General features: G+C 42.0%; 1 protein-coding gene and 1 long non-coding RNA gene across 2 annotated transcripts in view; both read left to right on the top strand.

Annotated features, from left to right (window-relative positions):
• The window catches only part of lrfn2b (leucine rich repeat and fibronectin type III domain containing 2b), a 48,706-nt gene that overhangs the window by 20,967 nt on the left and 3,652 nt on the right, over positions 1 to 24,087 (top strand). Inside the window, exon 2 of the mRNA XM_077221218.1 lies at positions 1,299 to 2,695. Coding sequence (XP_077077333.1) covers positions 1,320 to 2,695 — 1,376 coding nt within the window. The 5' untranslated portion in view covers positions 1,299 to 1,319. The remainder of the gene's footprint in view (positions 1 to 1,298; positions 2,696 to 24,087) is intronic.
• LOC143729804 (uncharacterized) lies at positions 22,170 to 22,887 on the top strand. The gene is made up of 3 exons (XR_013200075.1): positions 22,170 to 22,311; positions 22,456 to 22,518; positions 22,635 to 22,887. It is a non-coding gene; the product is annotated as an uncharacterized LOC143729804 (long non-coding RNA).

Below are 24,087 nucleotides of genomic sequence, written 5' to 3'. Positions count from 1 at the left end.
TGTCCCAGGTTTGGTATCGGGTCAAATTAAGCATATAACTGATCAACATCGGCTATCCTAAGCCAGATCCTTTATTTTACGTCAGCTGTCACACAGGTTTTGTGAAGTATCAAATTCAAGTCACTGACATTTGCCTACAGAACAACCACTGGCTCTGCTCTCTTTTTTACCTAAACTCATTACTTCAGACTTATGTGCCATCCAGAAACTTGCGCTCTGCAAGTGATTGTGGTGCCATTTCAAAGAGACAAAAAAATCTCTTTCTCAGACCTTTACCTTGACTATCCCCTGCTGGTGTAATGACTTGCCTAACTCAACCAGAGCAGCTGAGTCCGTAGCCATTTTAAAGAAACGGCTGAAGACGTATCTTTTTCGACAGCACTTGTTCCAGTAATACTAACACTTTCTCTTCTATTCTATTTATTACAAAAAAAAATGTACATGTCCTGCGTTAGATTAAACTGAGAAGGGTCATAGCACTTGCATATTGTTGTCCTACTGTTAGTTTTACTGCTTCTATTGTTCTCATTTGTAAGTCGCTTTGGATAAAAGCTTCTGCTAAATGAAGAAATGTAATGTAAATGTAATGTGAAGAAGGTGGCGGTATGCACCTTCAAGTGGGTTTTCCAACCGCCATTAAAAGGAAAAGAATGTAGATGTTCAAATGTAGACTTAATATTCATTGACTCGGATCCTGATCCTGATCAAAACTCGGGGTTATATATAAAGATATATACAATCGGGAGTATACATAAGTACTTAATCTGCATAAGTGTGTGTGGCTAGCAGGACGAGGCCGAGGGCCGTGGGAGAATGGCACGAGGCCGGTGGCGTGATTACTGATGAGCGACACCTGCGCGACGCACTGGTCACGTATCTTTCACGGAGGAGCAGAAGCATAAAAGGTGGAGCGATAACAGAGGAGATCGAGAGAGGAACAGGCCTGATTTTACGTTGTGTTTTGTTTCTGTTTTGTGTGGCCTGTAGTCGTCCATGGGGGGCTGCTGGCTTATACTTTTGTTTTTGTTATATTTTATTTTATTATTAAAATTGTTTGAATGTTCGACGGTTCCTGCCTCCTTCTTCCCATAACATCTGAACCTTGCTACAGTGTGGTTACCATCTGTATAGCTGATCAGTATTCACTGAGTGATTCTAGAAAGTTACTGCTTATGCACAAGTCCTCTTTTGCTTCTTAACATCTGTCACAGTAACCTGATTCAAAGACACTGAATGAAATCATAAATGACCCTCTATTTCATGATACTGATTGTTCCTTGTGTGTTGTTGTCCTCCAGGTCCCTTCATGTGAATCTACCATGGACCACATGCTCTATCAGATGCTGGTCCTGGGTATGGCTGTGATGATGGCCCGAGCGTGCCCCAAGTACTGTGTGTGCCAGAACCTGTCTGAGTCGCTTGGGACCCTGTGCCCAGCTAAAGGCCTGCTCTTTGTGCCAGATGATATAGACCGCAGCACCGTGGAGCTCCGATTAGGGGGAAACTACATCCTTCGAATTACACAGCAGGACTTTGCCAACATGACAGACTTGGTGGACCTTACTCTCTCCCGCAACACAATCAGCTACATTCAGCCCTTTTCCTTTGGGGACCTGGAAACCCTCCGTTCTCTTCATATTGATAACAACCGTTTAGTTCAGTTGGGCCCTGATGACCTGCGAGGGCTGGTCAGCCTGCAGCATCTTATCCTCAATAACAACCAACTGGGTCGCATCTCTGAGAGGGCGTTTGAAGACCTTGCCGCATCACTTGAGGATCTGGACTTGTCCTACAACAACCTTCAGACTCTGCCCTGGCATTCAGTCCGGCAGATGATCAACCTGCACCAGCTGAGCCTGGACCATAACTTGTTGGACTACATTCCCGAGGGGACCTTTGTGGATCTGGAGAGGCTGGCCCGCTTGGACCTCACCTCTAACCGGCTCCAGAAGCTTCCACCGGATCCCATCTTTGCCAGAGCACAGGATTCAGAGGTGATGACCACACCGTTCATCCCTCAGCTGTCACTCAGCATAGGAGGGAACCCGCTTCACTGCAACTGCGAATTGCTTTGGTTCCGACGTCTAGAGCGAGACGATGACCTGGAGACTTGTGCCTCGCCTCCCGGCTTGAAGGGCCGTTACTTCTGGAGTGTTCGGGAGGATGAGTTTTTGTGTGAGCAGCCACTGATTACTCAACACACCCACAGGATGCTTGTTCTGGAGGGGCAGACCGCCAGTCTACGGTGCGAAGCCATAGGAGATCCCACCCCAACTATCCATTGGGTGACCCCTGATGATCGATTACTGGGCAACTCTTCCCGCACTGTGGTGTACCGCAATGGGACCCTGCAGATCCCAATAACCACTTCAAAGGACTATGGGACCTTCACCTGCATTGCAGCCAACCTGGCGGGTGAATCAACCGCTTCGGTGGAGCTGTCAATTATTCAGCTACCCCACATAAGCAATGGCACAGGCCAGGCATCACAACCCAAGTCCCGTCTGTCAGACATTACAGGCAGCTCAAGGACTAGTAAAGGCTCTCCCAAGAGCCCACCAGAGACAGCAGTGTCCGTGTCTGAGGTGACTGCTGTGTCTGCCTTGGTCAAGTGGTCCGTCAGCAAGACTGCTCCCAGAGTTAAAATGTTCCAGCTACAGTACAACTGCTCAGATGATGAGGTCCTCATATACAGGTACGAAGCAGAATGTCTTCTTTCACATTTCCTGGGCTATGACAGAAATACTGATCCCAGAGAAAAATATGTTGTGATTTAAAAAACTGTGGGGATCCAAGTGTTTGTTGGTTTTTTTGGGGGGAGTGGTGGGGCATATCAATAAATTATGAACTGGTAAGTGAGCTGGGAAGGATTTGCAGGCAGGTATGATGTTCATTCTATTCATCAATGTCCATGTTTTATTAACGGTTCCTGTTAGTATTGTGTACTGTAACTTTTTTCATTCAAAATTTATATAATGAGCAAGTACATCATGAATCCATCTTTCAACCCATGCTTTTGTCTTATTCCTAATCACTACGGTACTCCTCTATTAATTTCATCTATCTATTTTCAGTCTTTTTTACCGAGCGGGACAACAGACAACGACTGCAAAGTAACCCAAGTACCTGCATGACGCGTCATATACATAAAAAGAGAGAAAGCATAAACTTTCTTCCTCAAGACGCATGCAAATCAACCAAATTTTGGAAACTTCCTCGGCAGAAATAAGATTCTATATTTGAACCAGTTTCAGAGATGTTCATTTTAACAGCTTCTGAAGCTAGAAAGAGTTCAAATATGCAGTATTGTAACTACATGTTTTAAACAAGTGTAATGGAAAGTGTGTTTGCTCTCTCCACACATTGTATTCACATCAAAAACCAAGATTTACCTCACCTGGATTGTTTAAGTATTACAATGTCCTATTGTTCCAACATGTGAAGCATAGACAAATATAGAAAGATCAAGTATCCACTGCTAAGGGGCATGTTTGGTGAAATCACTGAAAATACCTCAAACTACAGTATGAAACATTTAAGGGCTCCAAAACTTGAAGTAGTTCAACCTGGGTAATTTAAAACCTTGGGTAAATTGGATCCTATATGCAAAGAGATGTGCATCACTGCAGCGTATCAGGAAAATACCATACCAAACACATTGCTTTCCATCAATGACCGTTACATCGCATTGTTTTCATCCTAGTAGCCTGATAAACACATAATCTCTGTAAAGTAACTGGCCATCCAGATCCAGAGTAGTATTAGTAATAGTCAGTAATTGTCTATTGAGCAAGTTACCTAATAAATTTAATAAACCAATGAGCGTTGCAAAGACGCAAACTTGAGTAGCAAACCTCTACCCAAAAGCCTTTCATAACCAGAACATAACTAACATTAGTAAGGGATAATCCACAGCTAGCTGTGCATTAAACGATTTTAAAGCACAACGGGGAGACCAAAGAAACACCCAACGCGAAAGGGGAGACTGAAATTATCAAAATGATGGTTATTTTGTCAGTTATTTTGTCTATGTGTCATTAGATCTAGCATTCTGCCCTCTTTAAATCAGACACATCGATAAAGTAATTTGGTAAGATTACATTTGTTTGAATTAATTAGAGAGATATATTGTGTGTGCGTGAATTACCTTTGTCAATGCAGTGTCTCTTTATTAATAGTAAGCTGTGTGTTGACTTACTTAAATTACTTAAAAATGGTCTGCTCTGCGCAGAACTTCACCAAATTAGCTTAGCATGTGCGCCATATCGCTCTTTATATTTCAATGGCATTGCTGTCCAGGAGTAATTAGCTTTTGAAGTGGATTTACTTAATGTAAAGTTAACGAAAGTTATCATGAGGATTGTAATGTTTAAAGCAGATGTCTTAACAAATGTCAGTAGACTGCGAAGATTTTAAAATGAGCCGTGCATTCATAAATACGCAGGATCGCTGTGAAAATACAGACCGGAAGACAAAAGACAATGAGCACAGTGCTGAAAAGGGGCGGGGCTACATAAGGTCTGTAGTTTTTTTTTCATAGGCCTTTTTTAGACCCTTTTTATTAGGAGTTCAAGCACATAGTGCTGAAACCCTATTGTTATTGTTAATTTTCCCATGATGCAGCATTCTCCATCTGAAACTGATCGGGCAGCCCAAACCATAAGTCGTAGAGACTTGAAACTTTGAGGGCTGGTAGTACTTCTGGTACTGGTACCCTACCTAGCTGGTACCCTTCAGGCACCATTTTCGAGTAAATTGAGTTTTTTTGAAAAACCTACTTTTGTGAACTACTCCTAGGTTTTTGGCCTGATTGGAACCAAACCACAAATATTCTCTGGAGAGTGACTATCAATAATCATAATTTTTTTTTGTTGAAATTTCAATTCATGGTCGCTAAGGGGAACCAAAATGTTCGATGTGACCGGAGCCACTTTTACTAAAACGGCTATAACTTGTGAACGGAAAGAGATATTTTCGCTAAACTCGGGACACATGTTTATGAGCTCAATTTCAGGACACATGAAAAAAATCTCGACGATTGGCCACTTGGTGGTGCTATAACAGGGAAAGAAATCATGAAAATGGCTATAACCGCACCCAACCGTTAGTCCGATGAAAATTGGCATGCAGTGTCTTTGTCCAGGGTGTCATGGTAGTCTATGAGAACATTGGCATATCTTAACAAACTCAGTATGCGTCATCTGCACAATGCCCTGAAGGAGGCATTAAACAAATATAAACAAAACATACAACTTGTTTATGCCTCTGTACAGCATTAAAAAAGAATGTCATATGGAGAAGCCTCTCAGAATTCATCCAAACACAAGGTGTGTGTGTTAGTTTCCCTCTTTTGAGTGTGAGAGAGAGCATGCAAACTGAGAGATCACACCCCCACGGCTCTAATAGGCTGTGTCTGTTGTATAGCACAGCATTTTCAGCAGATAGAAATATTGCTTGTCCTAGGAATCTGTCGCAGCTGCTTTTGACACTGCATCTTTGCCACGTTGAGAGTTTATTACACAGTAATCATTTTCCAAGGCAACCATTATGAAGAAATGAGTCGATAATGTATTCTCTCACACCGGCACAACATCGACGACTCTGATAAAGATGCCTAACAGAATTACTGCCTATAAGCTGAGCCGAGCAGTTTCTTCAGAGATTTATGAGTGAATGGCTTCAGTAATTTGATTTTCCCTCTGTCTGGATTCCCTCTCTGTAAGGGGACTTGAGCAGCTGCTATAATGTACTATTACCTCATCAAAGAAATGGAGGATTGACATACTACTCACCCACAGAGTCTAAGGCTGTACAGCCAAATTGAACTCTGTTTGCATCATCAAATCCTTTTCCTGCTTATCACTGTAAAGCTGCTTTGAAACAATATTGTATTGTAATAAATTCTGTTGACTTAAGCAATCTTTTTTGCATTATATGCCAACAGTGACAGTTCAAAAATGGGAAAAGCACTTGTGTTTTTCGCCCTTAGTTTGTACACCTGTAGTCTCGCGTAGCCAGACCTTCAGACTGACAGCAGAAGGTCTGGACTCCATCACTGCTTTCATTGGCCAAGGACCACGCAGAGGCCGTCTGACTGACATGTAAAGCAACCAATCACAGTTCGTTTTGCTCCACGTCAGCTGGCGGTCCGTGGGCGTGACTTCTTAGGCTGAGATTAGCATACCTGTAACGCGAGAAGTATTAAATATCTTATTATGATTTTATATTCTAGCTCCTAAGAAATGTTTCTTTTGGTATCTTCAATTTTAAGGCCCTATATGTTTAAATCCCAGAGATATTGGGATCTAGTGGCGTAGCATCTATTTATGCAGGGTATTCATGGGCTAATGAGCCCGACTTGATTGCGGCCCACATCCGCAAAGCTACGACGTCATTCACTACATTACTCTATGGCTTCATTGAAGCACATGCGCACACATACAGACAGTCACTCGGTAGCACTACTGAAACGCTACATAACATTTCTCAGCAATGAGAAAGAAGTATTACTGTTTTAAAGCGCCACCAATGGCCCGACATCCATAAAAGTTTCCAAGCTTCCAAGAGAGTGGGGCTGTACTCAACCAAAGAAAATCTTGGTCGACTGAAGTCCTGAAATTTTCAACTAAAAATTACGTTAGAAAAAAAAAAGTTAAATTAATTAGATGCGCACTGTGCGCAGTACTTGGTAGCCTTGTTGTCCGCCTAAATGGATTATAAATAAACATAAAAAACTAGTAGGCTATTTCAAATCAAATCAAATCAAATCCTTTTATTGTCACACAACCATATACACAAGTGCAACAGTGGGTGAAATTCTTAGGTGCAGTTCCGAGCAACATAGCAGTATGACACGATGTGACGAAAACAATTACAGCAAACATCAGATTTACATAGATTACACATCTAATGTGCGCACAATTACTCACAGTACCGTATACACTAACAGAACAATAAATAATATACAATGTACAATATACAACAGTTTACAATATACAACAATTTACAATATACAACAGTATACAAAAATACAAAAAGAGGTAATTATACATAGAATAGATACTCGTAAGGTGCAAATATATATATATATATATATATATATATATTATGTAAATGCAGTAGGTTATGTTGTGCTGTGTTGACAGTTAGAATGTTTATGGTTATTGATCATGAGGGATCAAGAGTTTAGAAATCTAATTGCTTGTGGGAAGAAGCTGTCATGGAGTCGGCTGGTGTGTGTCCTGATGCTGCGGTACCGCCGGCCTGAGGGTAGCAGTGAGAGCAGCCCATGGCTCGGGTGGCTAGAGTCTCTGATGATCCTCCGAGCTTTCTTCACACACCGCCTGGCATAAATATCCTGGAGGGAGGGAAGCTCACCTCCGATGATACGGCTGGCAGTGCGCACCACCCTTCGCAAGGCTTTGCGGTTACGGCTGGTGGTGTTGCCGTACCAGGCAGTGATGCAGCCAGTCAGGATGCTCTCGACGGTGCTGGTGTAGAACTGTGTGAGGATGTGGCGGTTCATTCCAAACTTCCTCAGCCGTCTCAGGAAGAAGAGGCGCTGATGAGCCTTCTTCACGACGGCCTCAGTGTGGACGGACCATGTGAGTTCCTCTGTGATGTGGACACCGAGGAACTTGAAGCTGCTGACTCTCTCCACCGGTGCTCCATTGATGGTGATGGGGCTGTGTTCTCTGTCGTTCTTCCTGAAGTCGACCACTAGCTCCTTGGTTTTGCTGATGTTGAGGGAGAGGTTGTTCCTCTGACACCAGTGCGTCAGAGTGAGCACCTCCTCTCTGTAGGCCGTTTCATCGTTGTCGGTGATCAGACCTACGACCGTAGTATCATCAGCAAACTTGATGATGGAATTAGAGCTGTGAGTTGCCACGCAGTCATATGTGTACAAGGAGTACAAGAGTGGGCTGAGAACACAGCCCTGTGGGGCTCCAGTGTTGAGGGTCAGTGATGAGGAGATGTTGCTGCCTATTCTAACCACCTGGCGTCTGTTTGACAGGAAGTCCAGGATCCAGCTGCACAGCAAGCTGTTTAAGCCCAGAGCCCGGAGTTTCACATCAAGCAAGGAGGGCACTATGGTATTGAATGCTGAGCTGTAGTCTACAAATAGCATTCTCACATAAGTGTTCCTCTTTTCCAGGTGGGAGAGAGCAGTGTGTATTGTAGATGCAATAGCATCATCAGTGGAGCGGTTATTGCGGTATGCAAACTGCAGTGGGTCCAGTGAGGAAGGTAGAACAGAGCAGATGTAATCTCTGACTAGTCTCTCAAAGCATTTACTGATGATGGGGGTCAGAGCAACAGGGCGCCAGTCATTTAAGCAGGTGATGTTGGTTTGCTTCGGTACAGGTACGATGATGGACGTTTTGAAGCATGTGGGGACTACAGACAAGGAGAGGGACCAATTGAAAATGTCCGTAAAAATACCAGCTAGTTGGTTCGCGCACTTTCTGATGACGCGGCCCGGAATACCGTCTGGACCCGCGGCTTTACGGATGTTCACCCGACGGAAAGATCGGGTTACATCCGCTACAGAGACGGAGAGTGTACTAACCTCTGTAGCTTCAGCCGCGAGAACTCTCTCCGCGAGGGGGATGTTAGTTCCCTCAAATCGAGCATAAAAAGTGTTCAGCTCATCTGGGAGAGAGGCAGTGTTGTTCACTGTGGAGTTTATGTTTCCTTTATAGTCCGTAATGCTATTAATTCCCTTCCACATGCTTCTAGAGTCGGTGGTGTTGAACTGTCCTTCAATCTTGTCCCTGAATTGGCGTTTTGCTGCTCTGATAGTTTTTCGGAGGGCATAACTTGCTTGTTTTTGCTCCTCCGCACTCCCGGAGTTAAAAGCGGAGGTCCGCGCGTTGAGTGCTGCACGAACATCGCCATTAATCCATGGTTTCTGGTTCGGGTAAATCCGTATTGTTTTGATCGGAACAACGTCTTCTACGCACTTCCTGATGAAACAGGTTACGCTATCAGCATAAGCCTCGATGTCGTCATCAGAGGCCGACCGGAACATCTCCCAGTCCGCGTGATCAAAACAGTCCTGAAGCATAGAGTCTGATTGGTCCGACCAGCACTGGATCGTTTTGAGGGCGGGTGTTTCCTGTTTCAGTTTCTGCCTGTAAGCGGGCAGAAGGAGAACGGAAGAGTGATCCGATTTGCCAAAAGGTGGGCGGGGGAGGGATTTGTAGCCATCCCGGAAAGGGGAGTAGCAATGATCCAAAACCCGGTCCCCTCGTGTGTTAAAGTTTATGTGTTGGTGGTATTTAGGTGCTATTTTCTTAAAGTTGGCTTTGTTAAAGTCCCCGGACACAATGAACGCGGCCTCAGGGTGCGCGGTTTCCTGCTCGCTTATTTCCCCATACAGTTCCTTTAGTGCCCGGTCTGTGTCGGCTTGTGGGGGAATGTACACAGCCGTGATAATGACCGCTGTGAATTCCCTCGGTAGCCAGAATGGTCGACACAGAAGCATGAGAAATTCCAGATCAGGAGAGCAGAAAGACTTGATAGAATGTACGTGCCTCTGATCACACCAGGATTTGTTGATCATAAAACATACACCCCCACCTCTGCTTTTACCTGAGAGGTCTTTAACTCTATCCGCTCGGTGCACTGAGAACCCCGCGGTTTCGATGGCCGAGTCTGGAATCTCAGCAGACATCCAAGTTTCTGTAAGGCAGATAATGCAGCAGTCCCTCGTCTCCCGTTGGAAAGAGATCCGCGCTCTCAACTCACAGAGCTTGTTGTCTAGAGACTGAACGTTTGCTAGCAGAATACTGGGAAGCGGGGGTCGATTTGCACGCCGTCTTACTCTGACGAGAACGCCGGCTCTTCTTCCCCTTCTCCGGCTGCGTTTCCGCGGCCAAGCTGCCCAGACAAAGGGCTCCGCTGCCGTGTTTGTAAACAGCGGGGCATCACTGAAGAAATGAAAGTCCGGTTTTCGGTGTTCGATTGCGGAACCAATGTCCAAAAGTGTTTGTATGTCGTACTGAATAAGACAGACAACATCCGAGACAAAAAACAAAAGAACTGTAAACAGAACAAACAAAAAACTACCATGTTGTGACGGAGCTCGCAACGCAGCAGCCATACTCGGCGCCATCTTGAACTCTCAAGAGTTCTGAGTTCTCAAGAGTTGAATACTCAAGAGTATTTGCAGTATATTAAATCATTTTTGACCTAATTATTTTGCACTGAAATGAGTCTGACACACGAGTCTGTCGGCTCTGACAGCGTTGCATTACGTGCACCTGTGCAATATCATAGCCTATGATTTCTGAAAATAGTACTATGTTGTCAACTAGTGATATCACAAGAACTGTTGAGGAATATAAAGATAAGAGAAAGATAATAAAAAAAGATAAGAGAGGACGAGAAGAAGATGAGCTGAAAGGAGGAGAGAAATGCCTGGACGAGAGGCTTTATTTAATGATTTAAAGAGCTCATGCTGATTACAGGAAACCTGAGAAGAGTGCGCCTGTGTGAGTTATCACTGTTCACTGCAATGACTGTTCTTTGTGTTTCTGTTCTAATGAAGCACAGTGAACCTGCTCATGCTGATGGTCTGAAACTGATGTGAAACAGCATCAGTAAACAGTGATCAGGCATCAGAAGAGCCTGTACCACCATCCTTCAAACGCTTTACAGTCGTTCTTGCATTGTTTTTCCTTTCCCAGCGATCATTTCTTTATTAATATATGTGAGTGATATGAGATTGGCCATCTGCTCATGGCAGCAGCACAGATGGGTTGAAGAAGTGAAGCCAATTACTGTTGGCTGTCAGCTCAGCATGGACCAACTCAAGGGAAGTTCACACTCAAATAAGAGACGTCCAGTCAAGTCTAGTGGACAGCTGAGCAATAATTTTAGACATTTGACTACTAATGGCATACAATATGGTCTTGTTTGTGGCTAGAATACAATGTGTATTTTGTCACACCGATGGCGGCGCCCATGTCAGCAGCGGCTGCAATGGCTCATGGCAAAAATACAGATAAAAGTGTTAAAAACACAGACTGAGATCTGACTCCTGAACCACGAATCGAGAGGAGACTGGCATATGATCGGCATGATCTACTGTAACTGCTCACAGTTGGTAAAGTAGGAACTATCGATCATAACACTGCGGACTCACTCAAGACGCTCGGACTGCTACGTTCTCCGCAAGAGGCCTGCACAACACCGACTCTTCGCTCCAGCGCTACCTGCCATCAAAAGAAGCGGAGGCGAAAGAGGGGTAAGCGCGGAGGAGCTAGCACTAAGCTCAGAGCTAACCCATGCAGAACGCCTTTACTATCAATCCTGCTTGCTAATGTCCGCTCATTGGAGAACAAATTGGACTATATTGGACTGGACCTAACAATAAAACGGGAGGTGAGCGATTGTTGTGCTCTGATTTTCACTGAGACCTGGTTAAATGACACAGTCACAGAGAACGCCATTAGCATGGAGGGGCTAACTACTTTCCATGCGGATAGAAGTGGAGCCCTCAGTGGCAAATCTAAAGGTGGCGGGGTGTGCATCTATATCAACAACAGATGGTGCACAAACACAAATGGGATGCACTCTCATTGCTCCCCGTACATTGAGCTTCTAACAGTTAAATGTCGCCCCTTCTATCTTCCAAGGGAGTTCTCTGTCATAATCATCACTGGTGTCTACATACCTCCCCATGCAGATACTAAAGCAGCCCTAAAAACTCTGTCTCATTCCATAAACGAGCTGCAAACTATACATCCAGAGGGAGTACTCATAGTTGCTGGGGACAATCAGGCAAACATGAAAAATGTCCTCCTTCACTTTTACCAACATGTGGGCTTTGCAACAAGGGGAACCAACACACGGGACCATGTTTACACAAACATTGAGGGAGCATTCAAGGCATCACCCCGCCCCCACCTTGGCTCATCTGACTACATCTCTGTCATGCTAGCCTCCAGCATACAGACCCCTGCTCGTCAGAACAAAGCCCTCCTTAAAGCAGGTGAGAGTTTGGCCGGAGGGAGCCATGTCAGCTCTGCAGGACTGCTTTGAATGCACTGACTGGTCTGTCTTCAGAGATGCTGCCACTAAAGGCCATACCACAGACATCGAGGAGTGTGCTGACGTCGTATCAGGGTACATACTCAAGTGCATGGATGATGTCTGTGTCACAAAAAACATTACAGTCCAGGCGAACCAGAAACCATGGATGACGGCAGAGGTCCGAGCCCTGCTCAAAGCCTGGAACTCCGCCTTCAAATCTGGGGATGTCACTCCGGTCTGCAAGAGACCAATCTGAACAAAGCAATCAGAGTGGCATAGAGGGCACATTGACAAAAAATCCAGGGTCACTTTCATGACCACAGAGACACCAGGAAACTGTGGCAGGGAATCCAGGCTGTTACGTTACGGACTATAGGACTGCTCCCCAGTCCTGTGACGACAGCATGGATTTCCTCAACAACCTCAACAATTACTTCGGTAGGTTTGATGCACAGAATACCACACCAGCGAGGAAAACCACCCCACAGGAGGGAGACCAGGAGCTCACACTGGATCCAGCAGATGTCCACCGGGTGCTGAAGAAAATTGACCCACGGAAAGCTGCTGGCCCAGACATGATACCGGGCTGCTTGCTTAGAGAGTGTGCAGTCCAACTGTCTCATGTCCTCACGGACATATTCAACATCTCCCTGAGTCAAGCTGCTGTGCCTTCAAGCTACAAAACCTCAGCCATCATCCCTGTTCCAAAAAAATGCAGGATCAATAGTCTGAATGACTACCGGCCCGTAGCACTCACTTCCATAATAATGAAGTGCTTTGAGAGACTTGTAAAGGACCACATCTCATCTGTCCTCCCCCCTTCACTTGACCAATTTCAGTTTGCCTACCGCCCAAACCGCTCTACTGGGGATGCCATATCCACCACAATGCACTTTAGCCTGGATCACCTTGAGAACAAGAACTCTCTTGTTATCGATGCTGTTTGTTGATTTCAGCTCGGCATTCAACACCATAATCCCCCAGTATCTGGTCAACAAGCTGGGTTCAGACACACTGGGCATAAGTTCTTCTCTGTGTAACTGGATACTGGATTTTCTCACAGACAGGCCTCAGTTTGTGCAGGTAGGCAACAACACATTCACCATCATCTCACTGAGCACTGGCTCCCCGCAGGGATGTGTTCTCAGTCCTCTTCTCTTCACACTGATGACTTATGACTGTTGTGCAAAGTCCCGCACCAATCACATCATAAAGTACGCGGACGACACGACAGTGGTGTGTCTTATCCAGGACGGAGATGAGAAGGCATATTGGGAGGAGGCGAGACTTTTTGCAGACTGGTGTAGGATCTACATCAATGGGACTGCTGTGGAGACCGTAAAAAACACAAAGTTCCTGGGGGTTCACGTGGCTGACATCCTTTCCTGGGACCTACACACCTCCTCCCTCATCAAAAAGGCACACCAGCGTCTGCTCTTCCTGCGGCGGTTGAAGAGGGCCCACCTCAGTCCATCCATCCTGACCACTTTCTACAGGGGCACCATTGAAAGTGTTCTGACCAGCAACATTTCTCTCTGGTTTGAGAACTGTAAAGCTACAGAGAGAAAGGCACTGAGCAGAGTGGTGAGAATAGCTGAGCGGACTATTGGGACTACTCTTTCAACCATTCAGGAGCTGGCCCAGAAAAGATGACTATCAAGAGGAAGGGGTATCATCAAGGACCCCACTCACCCTGGCCACAAACTGTTTTCCCACCTCCCCTCTGGCAGGAGGTACCGCAGTCTGAGAACAAGGACTGCAAGGTTCAAAAACAGCTTCTTCCCCACTGCTGTCAGACTATTGAACTCAAAACCCCACTAAAACACACCAATCAATGTGAATACTACATGTACCTAATTATCGGTTCTAACTGCACCTTATTCTCAACTGCACTATTTTAAATATGGATATTTCTACTCCCAATTGTATATATCTAGATACTACATGTACCTAATGTAGATGTAATACTACATGTACCTAATTATCTGTTCTGACTGCACCTTATTCTCAACTGTACTATTTTAAATATGGGTATATATTCTCCCAATTGTATATATCTAGATACTAGATACAAACTGTTTTCCCACCTCCCCTCTGGCAGGAGGTACCGCAGTCTGAGAACAAGGACTGCAAGGTTCAAAAACAGCTTCTTCCCCACTGCTGTCAGACTATTGAACTCAAAACCCCACTAAAACATACCAATCAATGTGAATACTACATGTACCTAATTATCTGTTCTGACTGCACCTTATTCTCAACTGCACTATTTTAAATATGGATAATTATACTCCCAATTGTATATATCTAGATACTACATGTACCTAATGTAAATGGACATGTAATACTACATGTACCTAATTATCTGTTCTGACTGCACCTTATTCTCAACTGCGCTATTTTAAATATGGATATTTATACTCCCAATTGTATATATCTATATACTTATATTTTACCGGTTTTTAGACGTTGTATATTTATATTTATCACTCTACATGCTCTGCACACCCATATACCGTAATTCTTCAAATAAAAAACGGGGCCTTTATTTACCTGAACTGCAGAAGGTAAAAGGCTTTTATTTGAAGCAGGCTTTTGTTAGAGGCAGGCCTTTATTTCTAATTCCATCTGTTTGATAAATAATTGTTTTAAATAAACCGTTTTAAATTAAAAGCGATAGCGTTCCAACGGACAGAGATCATTCAATTTTTTAAGAAACATTTGCAAAAATATCATCATATACATCAACAGTCAGGAGGGCGACAAAGCAATTTGGGTCAGAATTACAGTAATCAAACACCACCATTGTGTCAGTTTGAACCCTGTAAATGTACCGGGTGTTTATTTCAAATACAGGTACTACAGTATCGCTGGTAGATTACAATCAGAGCATACGGTAGCTATGTAAAACACATTGCTGGTTTGCAGCACACCAGTATCTGATTAACGTTACAGACGGAAGCTATAACCAGCATGAACATGACAAAAAAAAACAATGTTTCCTCAGAGCTACCGGTACATATGGCATCCAGTGTCAAAACATAAAAACAACAACAAATCTGAAGTACCGCTACTCCGGATACCGTAACATTAAAGTCAAAAGACATTCCTGACAGGATAGTCAACTGCCGGTATCTAATAACATTCAGCTGCAAGCAAAATCCGAACAAAACTGATTAAAAATAACATCAGCGCAGCTTACCTTGATAAATGAAACGGTGTAATTACCCGTACCAATATTTGGTGGTCTGTCCTCCTCCTCAAAATTACCATCCTCGATATCATCAAGAACTATAAGTTCATTGTTAAACAGCTCCTCTTCATCTTCCTCCTCCTGAGGTGCTTCGCGCCGGTTCTCCCGGCCCTGCTGTCAGACCTGATCGAGCGCCTCTCGTCCAGCGGCGCAAGGCTATCCCTCCCTGAAGCAGAGGATGAGGTCATCTTCGCTCCCGTCAGTTTTCAAAGACAGTCCACAAACTTTGAAATACTTTTTTATCATATCCAATTCCAGTTTTTCCCAGGCGGCGAACACCCAGTCCACAAGCAAGCGTCGGGCGGGGGCTTTTAAGTTACCTCCGGCTGTGTACTGCTTATCTGCATCCCCTGCCATCCACTGATCGTAGGCATCGTGCAGAGTCACCTTGAAGGGTTGGTTCGATATCACATCGGGGGCTTGGATATATTTAGTGCAGCCTACCGGGATCACCGCAGTTGTGATATTTTAGCCACATTTAAGTTCCTCTTTGGTGGCGGCACTGATGTGGCAGCGGTATGAGTCCCACACCAGCAGCCGTGGTGTGAAGTTGAATTTTCCCACCACAGACTTAAGCCAATCTGCTGTGAGAGTGTCATTCATCCAGCCATTCAGAGAAGCTGCGATTACTGCGCTGGAGATCTGGACAGCCCCTTTAAAAACGATATAAGGCTTCAGTTTGGTGCCGTCGGCCTTGCCAGCGAGGACAACGGTAAGTGTAGTCTTTAGAGACACACTCTTTGCTCCTCGTGTGTCAAAAGTAGTGGGAGACACCATGTCAAACCAAACTGCAGTCTCGTCCATTGCAATGATGTCCTTCTCTAAAATCTTTTTAGAACTGACAGCCTTGCTAACGTAGTCAACATACAAAGCAAGTTTCTCAAGTTTTCCCATTATCAGAGGCCCGGCGTTTAATTGACTACCGGTTTTTATTTGAGGAATTACGGTAGGCATTTTTTATTTATTTATATTCATGTAGTTATATCTTGTTTTTCTACGATGTTTTTAATTGTTTTTGTGTTATATTTTTAAGCTATGAACTTTGCACGTAATTTCGTACTACAGTGTACTGTGGAATGACAATAAAGAAATCTTGAATCTTGAATCTTATTCTGGTCAAGAACAGGAAGAGAGTCTCTGACTATCTGAGATCTATGATATTTGATTGAAAATAATTAAGTAGAATTTTTTTTTTAGAATGGAAAACACTAAAGAAATTAGCAATAACATGCGTAGACTTTATGATCGATGTCAGAATAAACAGGGGCTGATAGTGGACGTCAAACAGTTCAATTTTTTCAAAGATTTTAAAGTCAATAGTAGTAGTAAATAATTGTATCCCTAAAACTCATCTTTGATCACCAAAATTACATATTTAAATGTTTTTTCTTTGAAAAAAAATTCTTCATGCCTTAAAATATCTTGAATGTAATTTTACACCCTTGCTTCATTTAATATAAGCGGTTCCATGAATATGCTAATTAGCCCCGTCTCCACTCACTCGGCTCACAGATTCACTCGTTCAACTTACTGAGGTAAACGCTGCACTATGGTATTGCTTTTTACAACATCAGACACATAACGGTAATTAGTATGATTAGCATTTTGCTTGACTGTTATCAAACAGCTTATAACGTGTTGCTAATGTTACACAAAACATGTTCCTGTTCGCCATCTCAGAGTCAGCTGCTGTCTAACCATCATCAGAAAGGCTTTGAACAACTCAGAACATCAGTGGAGAAAGACATATAGTTCATCATAACATCGTAACATACATCATACACCCGCTATATTGCTAAATCTACCCGATTTTTCATATCAACAGAAAAATATCCCGGATTCCCGGGATAACCTGGCATCTCTCGAGACTCCCCTGCTGGATCACTGGTTTGTCTTAAAGCATATTAAAAACACCACATAGACATATAAACAATATTAAAAACTTGATTTTCACCACAGGGGGACTTTAATACATAATTGATGCCTCTAGCATTAGCAAATCCATAACTACTCAAGTAACTTTCCTAAATGTCTTCATTGATTATGGACCGCTTCCATCAACTAAACTCCTGATGTCATTGTGTACGGTAAACATAAGACAGCAGCAGTTTACTTCATGGGAAAAGAGCAAAAATAGTGCACTTATTTAGACTAATATATACTGAACTCTGTGTGTGACATCAAAGACACACCACGGCCCGGCTGTCACAATAAAAGTCCTGAAATATAATCTGACTCTCCGAATACATTTAAATTTAAATAGGATGACCAATCTTCTGTTTTTTTTCTTCACGTTTCTGTGAGATGTTAGATTTCAAGTAGTTTTACTTTTCTTTTTTTGTAACTTTGTAAAGTGCAAATTGTGCTGAAGAGTCTGCTGCTTTCTGAATTTTCATCTTCTCTTTCCCTGACTTGAATAATAAAGCATCTGCTAGATGAATAATGTGCCCTTTGAGTGAGTCGGAAGTGTTGGGATTACTAGTTCAACACAGGAAACACTGGGAGAAGTTGTGTTTTCCAGTGGAAATCTCTTCATATCAGCTGAAACATGAGTGGCCAAGTAACGAGGCAGAAACACTGATGATTATATATATAAACTTTATTTCAGACCCAGGAGGATCCATATCACAATAACAACACACAGAGTAAAAACATAGAAAAATACAAATCCTTCCACAATGTTCAGTGTCTATAACATGCAGACATGTTCTCCAGTGTAGTGCAGGGCGGTTTGACCAAAAATTGATATCACGTTTTTTTTTCAAAATTATGCCGGTTTCCGGTTTATGACGTTTTTTTTTCATACATAGTCAGTTGTTCAATGCATTTTCTACTGGTTGAGAGAGGAATTACTGCAGTAAATTGACTTAGGATGGTCTATTTTACTGTCATTAGTGAATATTGTAGAATAATTCCACACTAGTAATACAGGTTTGCATGGCCCCAGAAAATTATGCTGTTGTTTACAAATAAGAGCCATTCATGATTCCAATGAAGTGAGGAATCAGAATGCAAAGACAATTGCAGTCAAAATACAGAACTTTTATTTTAAACAACACAATTAGAACAACTTGGAATACTTACAAAGTACAAGTCCAGGAACATTACGTGCATTCAAGTAAGTATAAAAAGAAAACTTAAACTTGTCTTGCATTGCTTTTGAGGTCTATAAAAAAAATAGTAAAAAAAAATTATGCAACTTGCATTAGTTATTCCTTCAAAAGTATTGCTTCGAAACCAGAACAAACATAAAATAAATATAAAGTGCAACTTGGCACACAGGATTATCCAGTATAATGGATGTTCGTGTTGCCGCCTTTGGCGAGATTTTTAGCCCGACAGCACTTACATAAGTTGTTCTGTGACATGTTGTACTAATTCTTCAGCATCCATCGTCCATGTAACGTAACAGAGCACTGCTGTTTGTTTACCCTCACTCGTCACTGCTTAGTGTAAGTGCAACATTGTAAAGGGTCCGTCTGAAACAGTGTCGCGCAGCGTAACGTTTGTTCCGAACGTTGTGTAATTAAATACATCGGTATGGCGGTTTATTCAAAATCAATATCGTGATGAAAATATAAACCGGTTTTCGGTTTGAACCGGTTTACCGCCCAGCACTACTCCAGTGGTCCCACAGTCTGGAAGAAAATCTGACAGAACTTCGTACAGGGTTAGCCAAAACAGCGATTAAGTCATTTTCTGACTCAGATACCCTACACATAAATCTATACATTAAGTTACATAGCACTGCAGAACAGGAAGGCACCCTGGCACTGACAAACATATTGCTTGCACTGGAGCTTCTTGGAGCTCTCAGCAGCAGCCTCATGCAGTCATTATAAATCACTATAAGTTTTCTAATGCTGCCTTGCTTATACCGACACCACAGGTGGGCAGTATACAGAGGTGTACAATAATTATGCTCTTAAGAGTAAGATCTTCACAGATACCGAACACATGCTAAACTAAACTTAACTGTTAATACAGATAACATGTATAATTGTTACAAAGTTTTGAAGATCCAAATGCAGCTTTATTGGGACAATACAGAATCGTAATCCATATAACAGGCCAAAGGTCAAACACACAGTCCACATGAACAACTGGGCAGAAAGCACAGACAAAACGGTAATCCAGAAAACTGGCAGAGAATCAGAAAACTAGGACACAGGAAACCCGGATAACGCTCAGAATGGCAGTGTAACAGAAACACAAGACTTTATAAAGTAAGAGTTAATACACGGGGCTTAAACAGGCAAGAGTAAAGGAGAAAATAACAGTAATCTGAACAGGATTAGTCCAGCAGTGGGTTGTGGGAGTTGTACTGAAGATAAAGCAGATGTAAAGAGCACCCTCTGGTGGAGATAATGGGATGGGACAGTAATTTAGAGAGAAAAAGTGGGTGGAAAGCAATGTTTTTCATCATTCTGAATTCAGATGCAGTTATTTGGGTTATTGTTCACGTCACGATACTTTTGTTTTGTTAATACTACTTCCACATTGCGTTTCCAACATCAGTGTGTGGCGTATCGTAATATATAATGAATGCCCGAGGGTCAAGCTTCCCAAATGTACTTCAATCATACACTAAAGATTTTTAGTCCCTGTAAAGTGAAAATTAATTACTGTATGTGTTCTGAGTTTGTCACACCACTGAAAAATGTGTTATAAGCCACCCATCCAAATTTGAATGATAAAAAAATAAATAAAATTGGCTTTCAAAATCTTGAGAAAATGAGCAGTAGGCTATTCTCTGCTCTCAAACGCTGGGGGCGTGTCGGCTGGCTGTGCTGAAACCAATTGAAGGATGAAGGCAGAGGCGGGAGATAGTCGGTTTGGCCCCACCAGTAAAAGCAGATTAACAGTGAATCCCAGTTGTCTCCGACGAAAGTTTATAAAACTATCTTGTGTAAAATTATCACTACAGAGGCGGGTGTCGGTGGTGATCCTCAGCTCTCCATCAAGGTGGCTCTTCACAAAATTAATCCACATCTTCTTGATATGATCGTTTTTTCGGAAATTTAAAAAAGGACACCGGTCTGTTTTGTAAGTGATGGCATCCAGGTGATACGCATTTATCAACTAATTACAACTAATAGTACTGAAAGTAACTCACGAATGTGCTCTAGTTATACCTTTAGGGGAGGGGCCAGCCTCAGTGGCTCAGTGCGTCATCAAGCCACCATTTTAGCCCCGCCCAAAAAATCCTGAACACAGCAATGGTGAAAAAAATGTTTAACGGTCTAACTCCACAATTTAGTACTTCACAGTCTTTGTAATGTTTTTTAGCAATACATTTCGGACATTTATAATGTGTTTAGAATTTTTTTTAGGATTGCCTTTACAGGGACTTGAATGTTTTCGAAAGAAGTCTCTTCTGCTCACAAAGGCTGCATTAATTTGATAAAAAACAAACAAAAATAAAACAGGAATATTGTGAAATATTATAATAATTCAAAACAGCTGTTTTTTATGTGGATATAGTAAAGTGTCATTTATTCCTGTGATCAAAGCTGAATTTTCAGCATCATTACTCCAGTCTTCAGTTTCACATGTTCCTTTAGAAAGCATTCTAATATGTTGATTTGATGTTGAAAACAGTTGTGTTCATTTTTCATGATTCTTTGATGAATAGAAAGTTCAAAAGAACAGCATTCATCTGAAATAGAATATTTTGTAACATTAAACACTACCGATCAAAAGTTTCGGTCTGTAATTGATATATACATGTCCTTCTCAAAAAATTAGCATATTGTGATAAAGTTCATTATTTTCCATAATGTAATGATAAAAATTAAGCTTTCATATATTTTAGATTCATTGCACACCAACTGAAATATTTCTGGTCTTTTATTGTTTTAATACTGATGATTTTGGCATACAGCTCATGAAAACCCACAATTCCTATCTCAAAAAATTAGCATATCATGAAAAGGGTCTCTAAACGAGCTATTAACCTAATCATCTGAATCAACTAATTAACTCTAAACACCTGCAAAAGATTCCTGAGGCTTTTAAAAACTCCCAGCCTGTTTCATTACTCAAAACCGCAATCATGGGTAAGACTGCCGACCTGACTGCTGTCCAGAAGGCCATCATTGACACCCTCAAGCAAGAGGGTGAACCCTACAGAGAAGCAGCACTGGACTTCAGGCATTTTGGCATTTCCTTCTCCCCAGTCTTCCTCCAGACTCTGGCACCTTGATTTCCGAATGACATGCAAAATTTGCTTTCATGCGAAAAAAGTACTTTGGACCACTGAGCAACAGTCCAGGGCCCGGTTGCATAAAGCACCTTAAGTTTTTCCCTTAAGTGTGGGACTTAAGGCGTGATTTCCCCTTAACTAAGGGAATGATTTAAGGGTGTTGCATATAATCCCTTAATTAGTTCTCTTAGGTAAGGGAAACCGTTAAGTGTTTCACGGCAGCGATCCAGGTTTGCCGTTATAAAAATCTATCGTTGCCATAGATACGCTCCTATACACATTAACCTAGGAGCTTTAAAACAACGAATAGCCTAAAGAAATGGATAAGGAAAACAAAAAAAGAAAGCCAAACTGGACTGAGGATGAGAAGTGTATTCTTCTAGATGAATATGGGAAAAGAAAAGGAATTTTAAGAAGCAAATTGAATCCCGTCATAACTGCTGGCAAAAAAAATAAACAGTAGGAGGAAATAACCGAGAAAATTAATGCACGGAACTTAGGAGTAAAGAGGACGGTTTCAGAGGTAATTAAAAAATATGAAAACATCTCTGTGGGGGCAAAAAAAGAAATAAGCATTCATAAGAGGGAGTCCAACAAAACTGGTAAGAAAAAAAACGCTCTTAGTTTTTTCTCTATTTTCTTCGCACGCACCGAGAGCTAACGATAACAAAACTGTAGGTGGAGGACCACCGCCAACAGAATTATCAGAGACAACTAAACTGGTCCAAGACATCCTTGGGGCGGACTCACCTGTCCTGGCTGGCATCCCTGGCGGCTTAGAGAGTGAAGTGACTCAACCAGAGGAATGTAACACGGAGTGAGAGAACATTATTGTCTTAAATTAAATAAAATGTATCTCTATGGGGATAAACGATATGAAAATCACGACAGGCGTAATAAAATATTTTTATTTGTATATAAATATAAATTTTGATTGGTATTTCTTTGTTTCACGCGTTAGACCTTTCCAGCAATCAAAGCAACACCGACAGAGCGCCAGCAGTACGCCAAACCAGGCAACAAAGTGAGTTATTTATTAGTTAACAATTATTTTAGTTTTGTTAATTTGACTTAGAACAGCCCCAATATTATTTATTATATTATATTTCATAATTCCTCCAAAACACTTGTGAATTGCAGAAAGACGCAACTACCCTCTCCAGCCTCTACAAGAGAAGAAGTGCTGGAACTGCAGAGAGACGTCCTACAGCTACAAAAAACAAAGCTGCAATTGGAGATCGAAAAAATTAAAAAGGAGAAGGAAAATCAAGACCTTTACAACATAATTCTTAACAACAAACTGTTGCAACTACAAAGTGAAGGGAAAATAACAATAACATCACTTGACGAATAAATATATTATTATAAATACATTTTATGACATATCTGAAAAGTTTTGTATTTATTTATGTAATTACAAGGACAAATATATTAACAAAATTCCAATAATAATAGCAAAATACAATATAGCTAATATATTTATAAAATATTAATACTAAACAACACTAGCCTATAAATTATAATTTATAAATCATTACATTAACTTGCAACTGCTAACCTACTATATACATTGTATCATTAACATTAATAATAATTATTGTAATAGGCTAATAATACATTTTATTAATAATATTACTACTGCTGCTAATATATATATATATATATATATATATATATATATATATATATATATATATATATATATATATATATATTAAATATTAGCCTACAACTATTGGTCATAGGCCTGCTAATTAAAGAATGCATTTACGATGGCATCTCTGACAACAAATCCAGCCTGTTGGAAATCTTGCTGCAGAAGATTTGCTTCATGAGCCTCTTCTGCTTCATTACCCTCTTCTTCGAGCTCATCTTCCTCTTCGAAGGCAGAATACATCTTGGACATGTTAAAAAGAACAACGCAGGCGACAATAATTTTGCAAGCCCTTGGAGGCTCAACGCGCAGTTCACTGTGGAGACGATCCAAAGGGTTCTCCCTATCCCTAAAAATTCTTCTTGGCACATAATTATCTTCAATGGGTTCCATAAAGTCAGCCATGTCGTCTTTTTTTTTGTCCGCGTTACTCTTAAGGTAAAGTTTTCCTAACCTTAAACTGTACTTAGGAAAATGACAGTTAAGGGGCTTTATGCAACACTTAACGGTTTTTAAGGGATTCCTTAAGTGAAAAAACAGCATTTAAGGGAAATTCTAAGTGTTTATGACGTTTCACTTAAAGAAACCCTTAAGTACCATATAAGGGCATTTTCTGCAACACCCTTAAGTTTAAGGGAAACATAAGGGCGAACTTAAGGGAAAATTACACTTAAGGTGCTTTATGCAACCGGGCACAGTGCTGCTTCTCTGTAGCCCAGGTCAGGCGCTTCTGCCGCTGTTTCTGGTTCAAAAGTGGCTTGACCTGGGGAATGCGGCACCTGTAGCCCATTTCCTGCACATGCCTGTGCACGGTGGCTCTGGATGTTTCTACTCCAGACTCAGTCCACTGCTTCCGCAGGTCCCCCAAGGTCTGGAATCGGTCTTTCTCCACAATCTTCCTCAGGGTCCGGTCACCTCTTCTCGTTGTGCAGCGTTTTT

This window comes from Siphateles boraxobius, unplaced genomic scaffold (genome assembly GCF_051911475.1).
Source record: "Siphateles boraxobius isolate OS27281-9 unplaced genomic scaffold, OSU_SipBor_1 8, whole genome shotgun sequence".
NCBI classification, from domain to species: Eukaryota; Metazoa; Chordata; class Actinopteri; order Cypriniformes; family Leuciscidae; genus Siphateles; species Siphateles boraxobius.
This window is presented reverse-complemented; position numbering and strand designations above follow the sequence as displayed.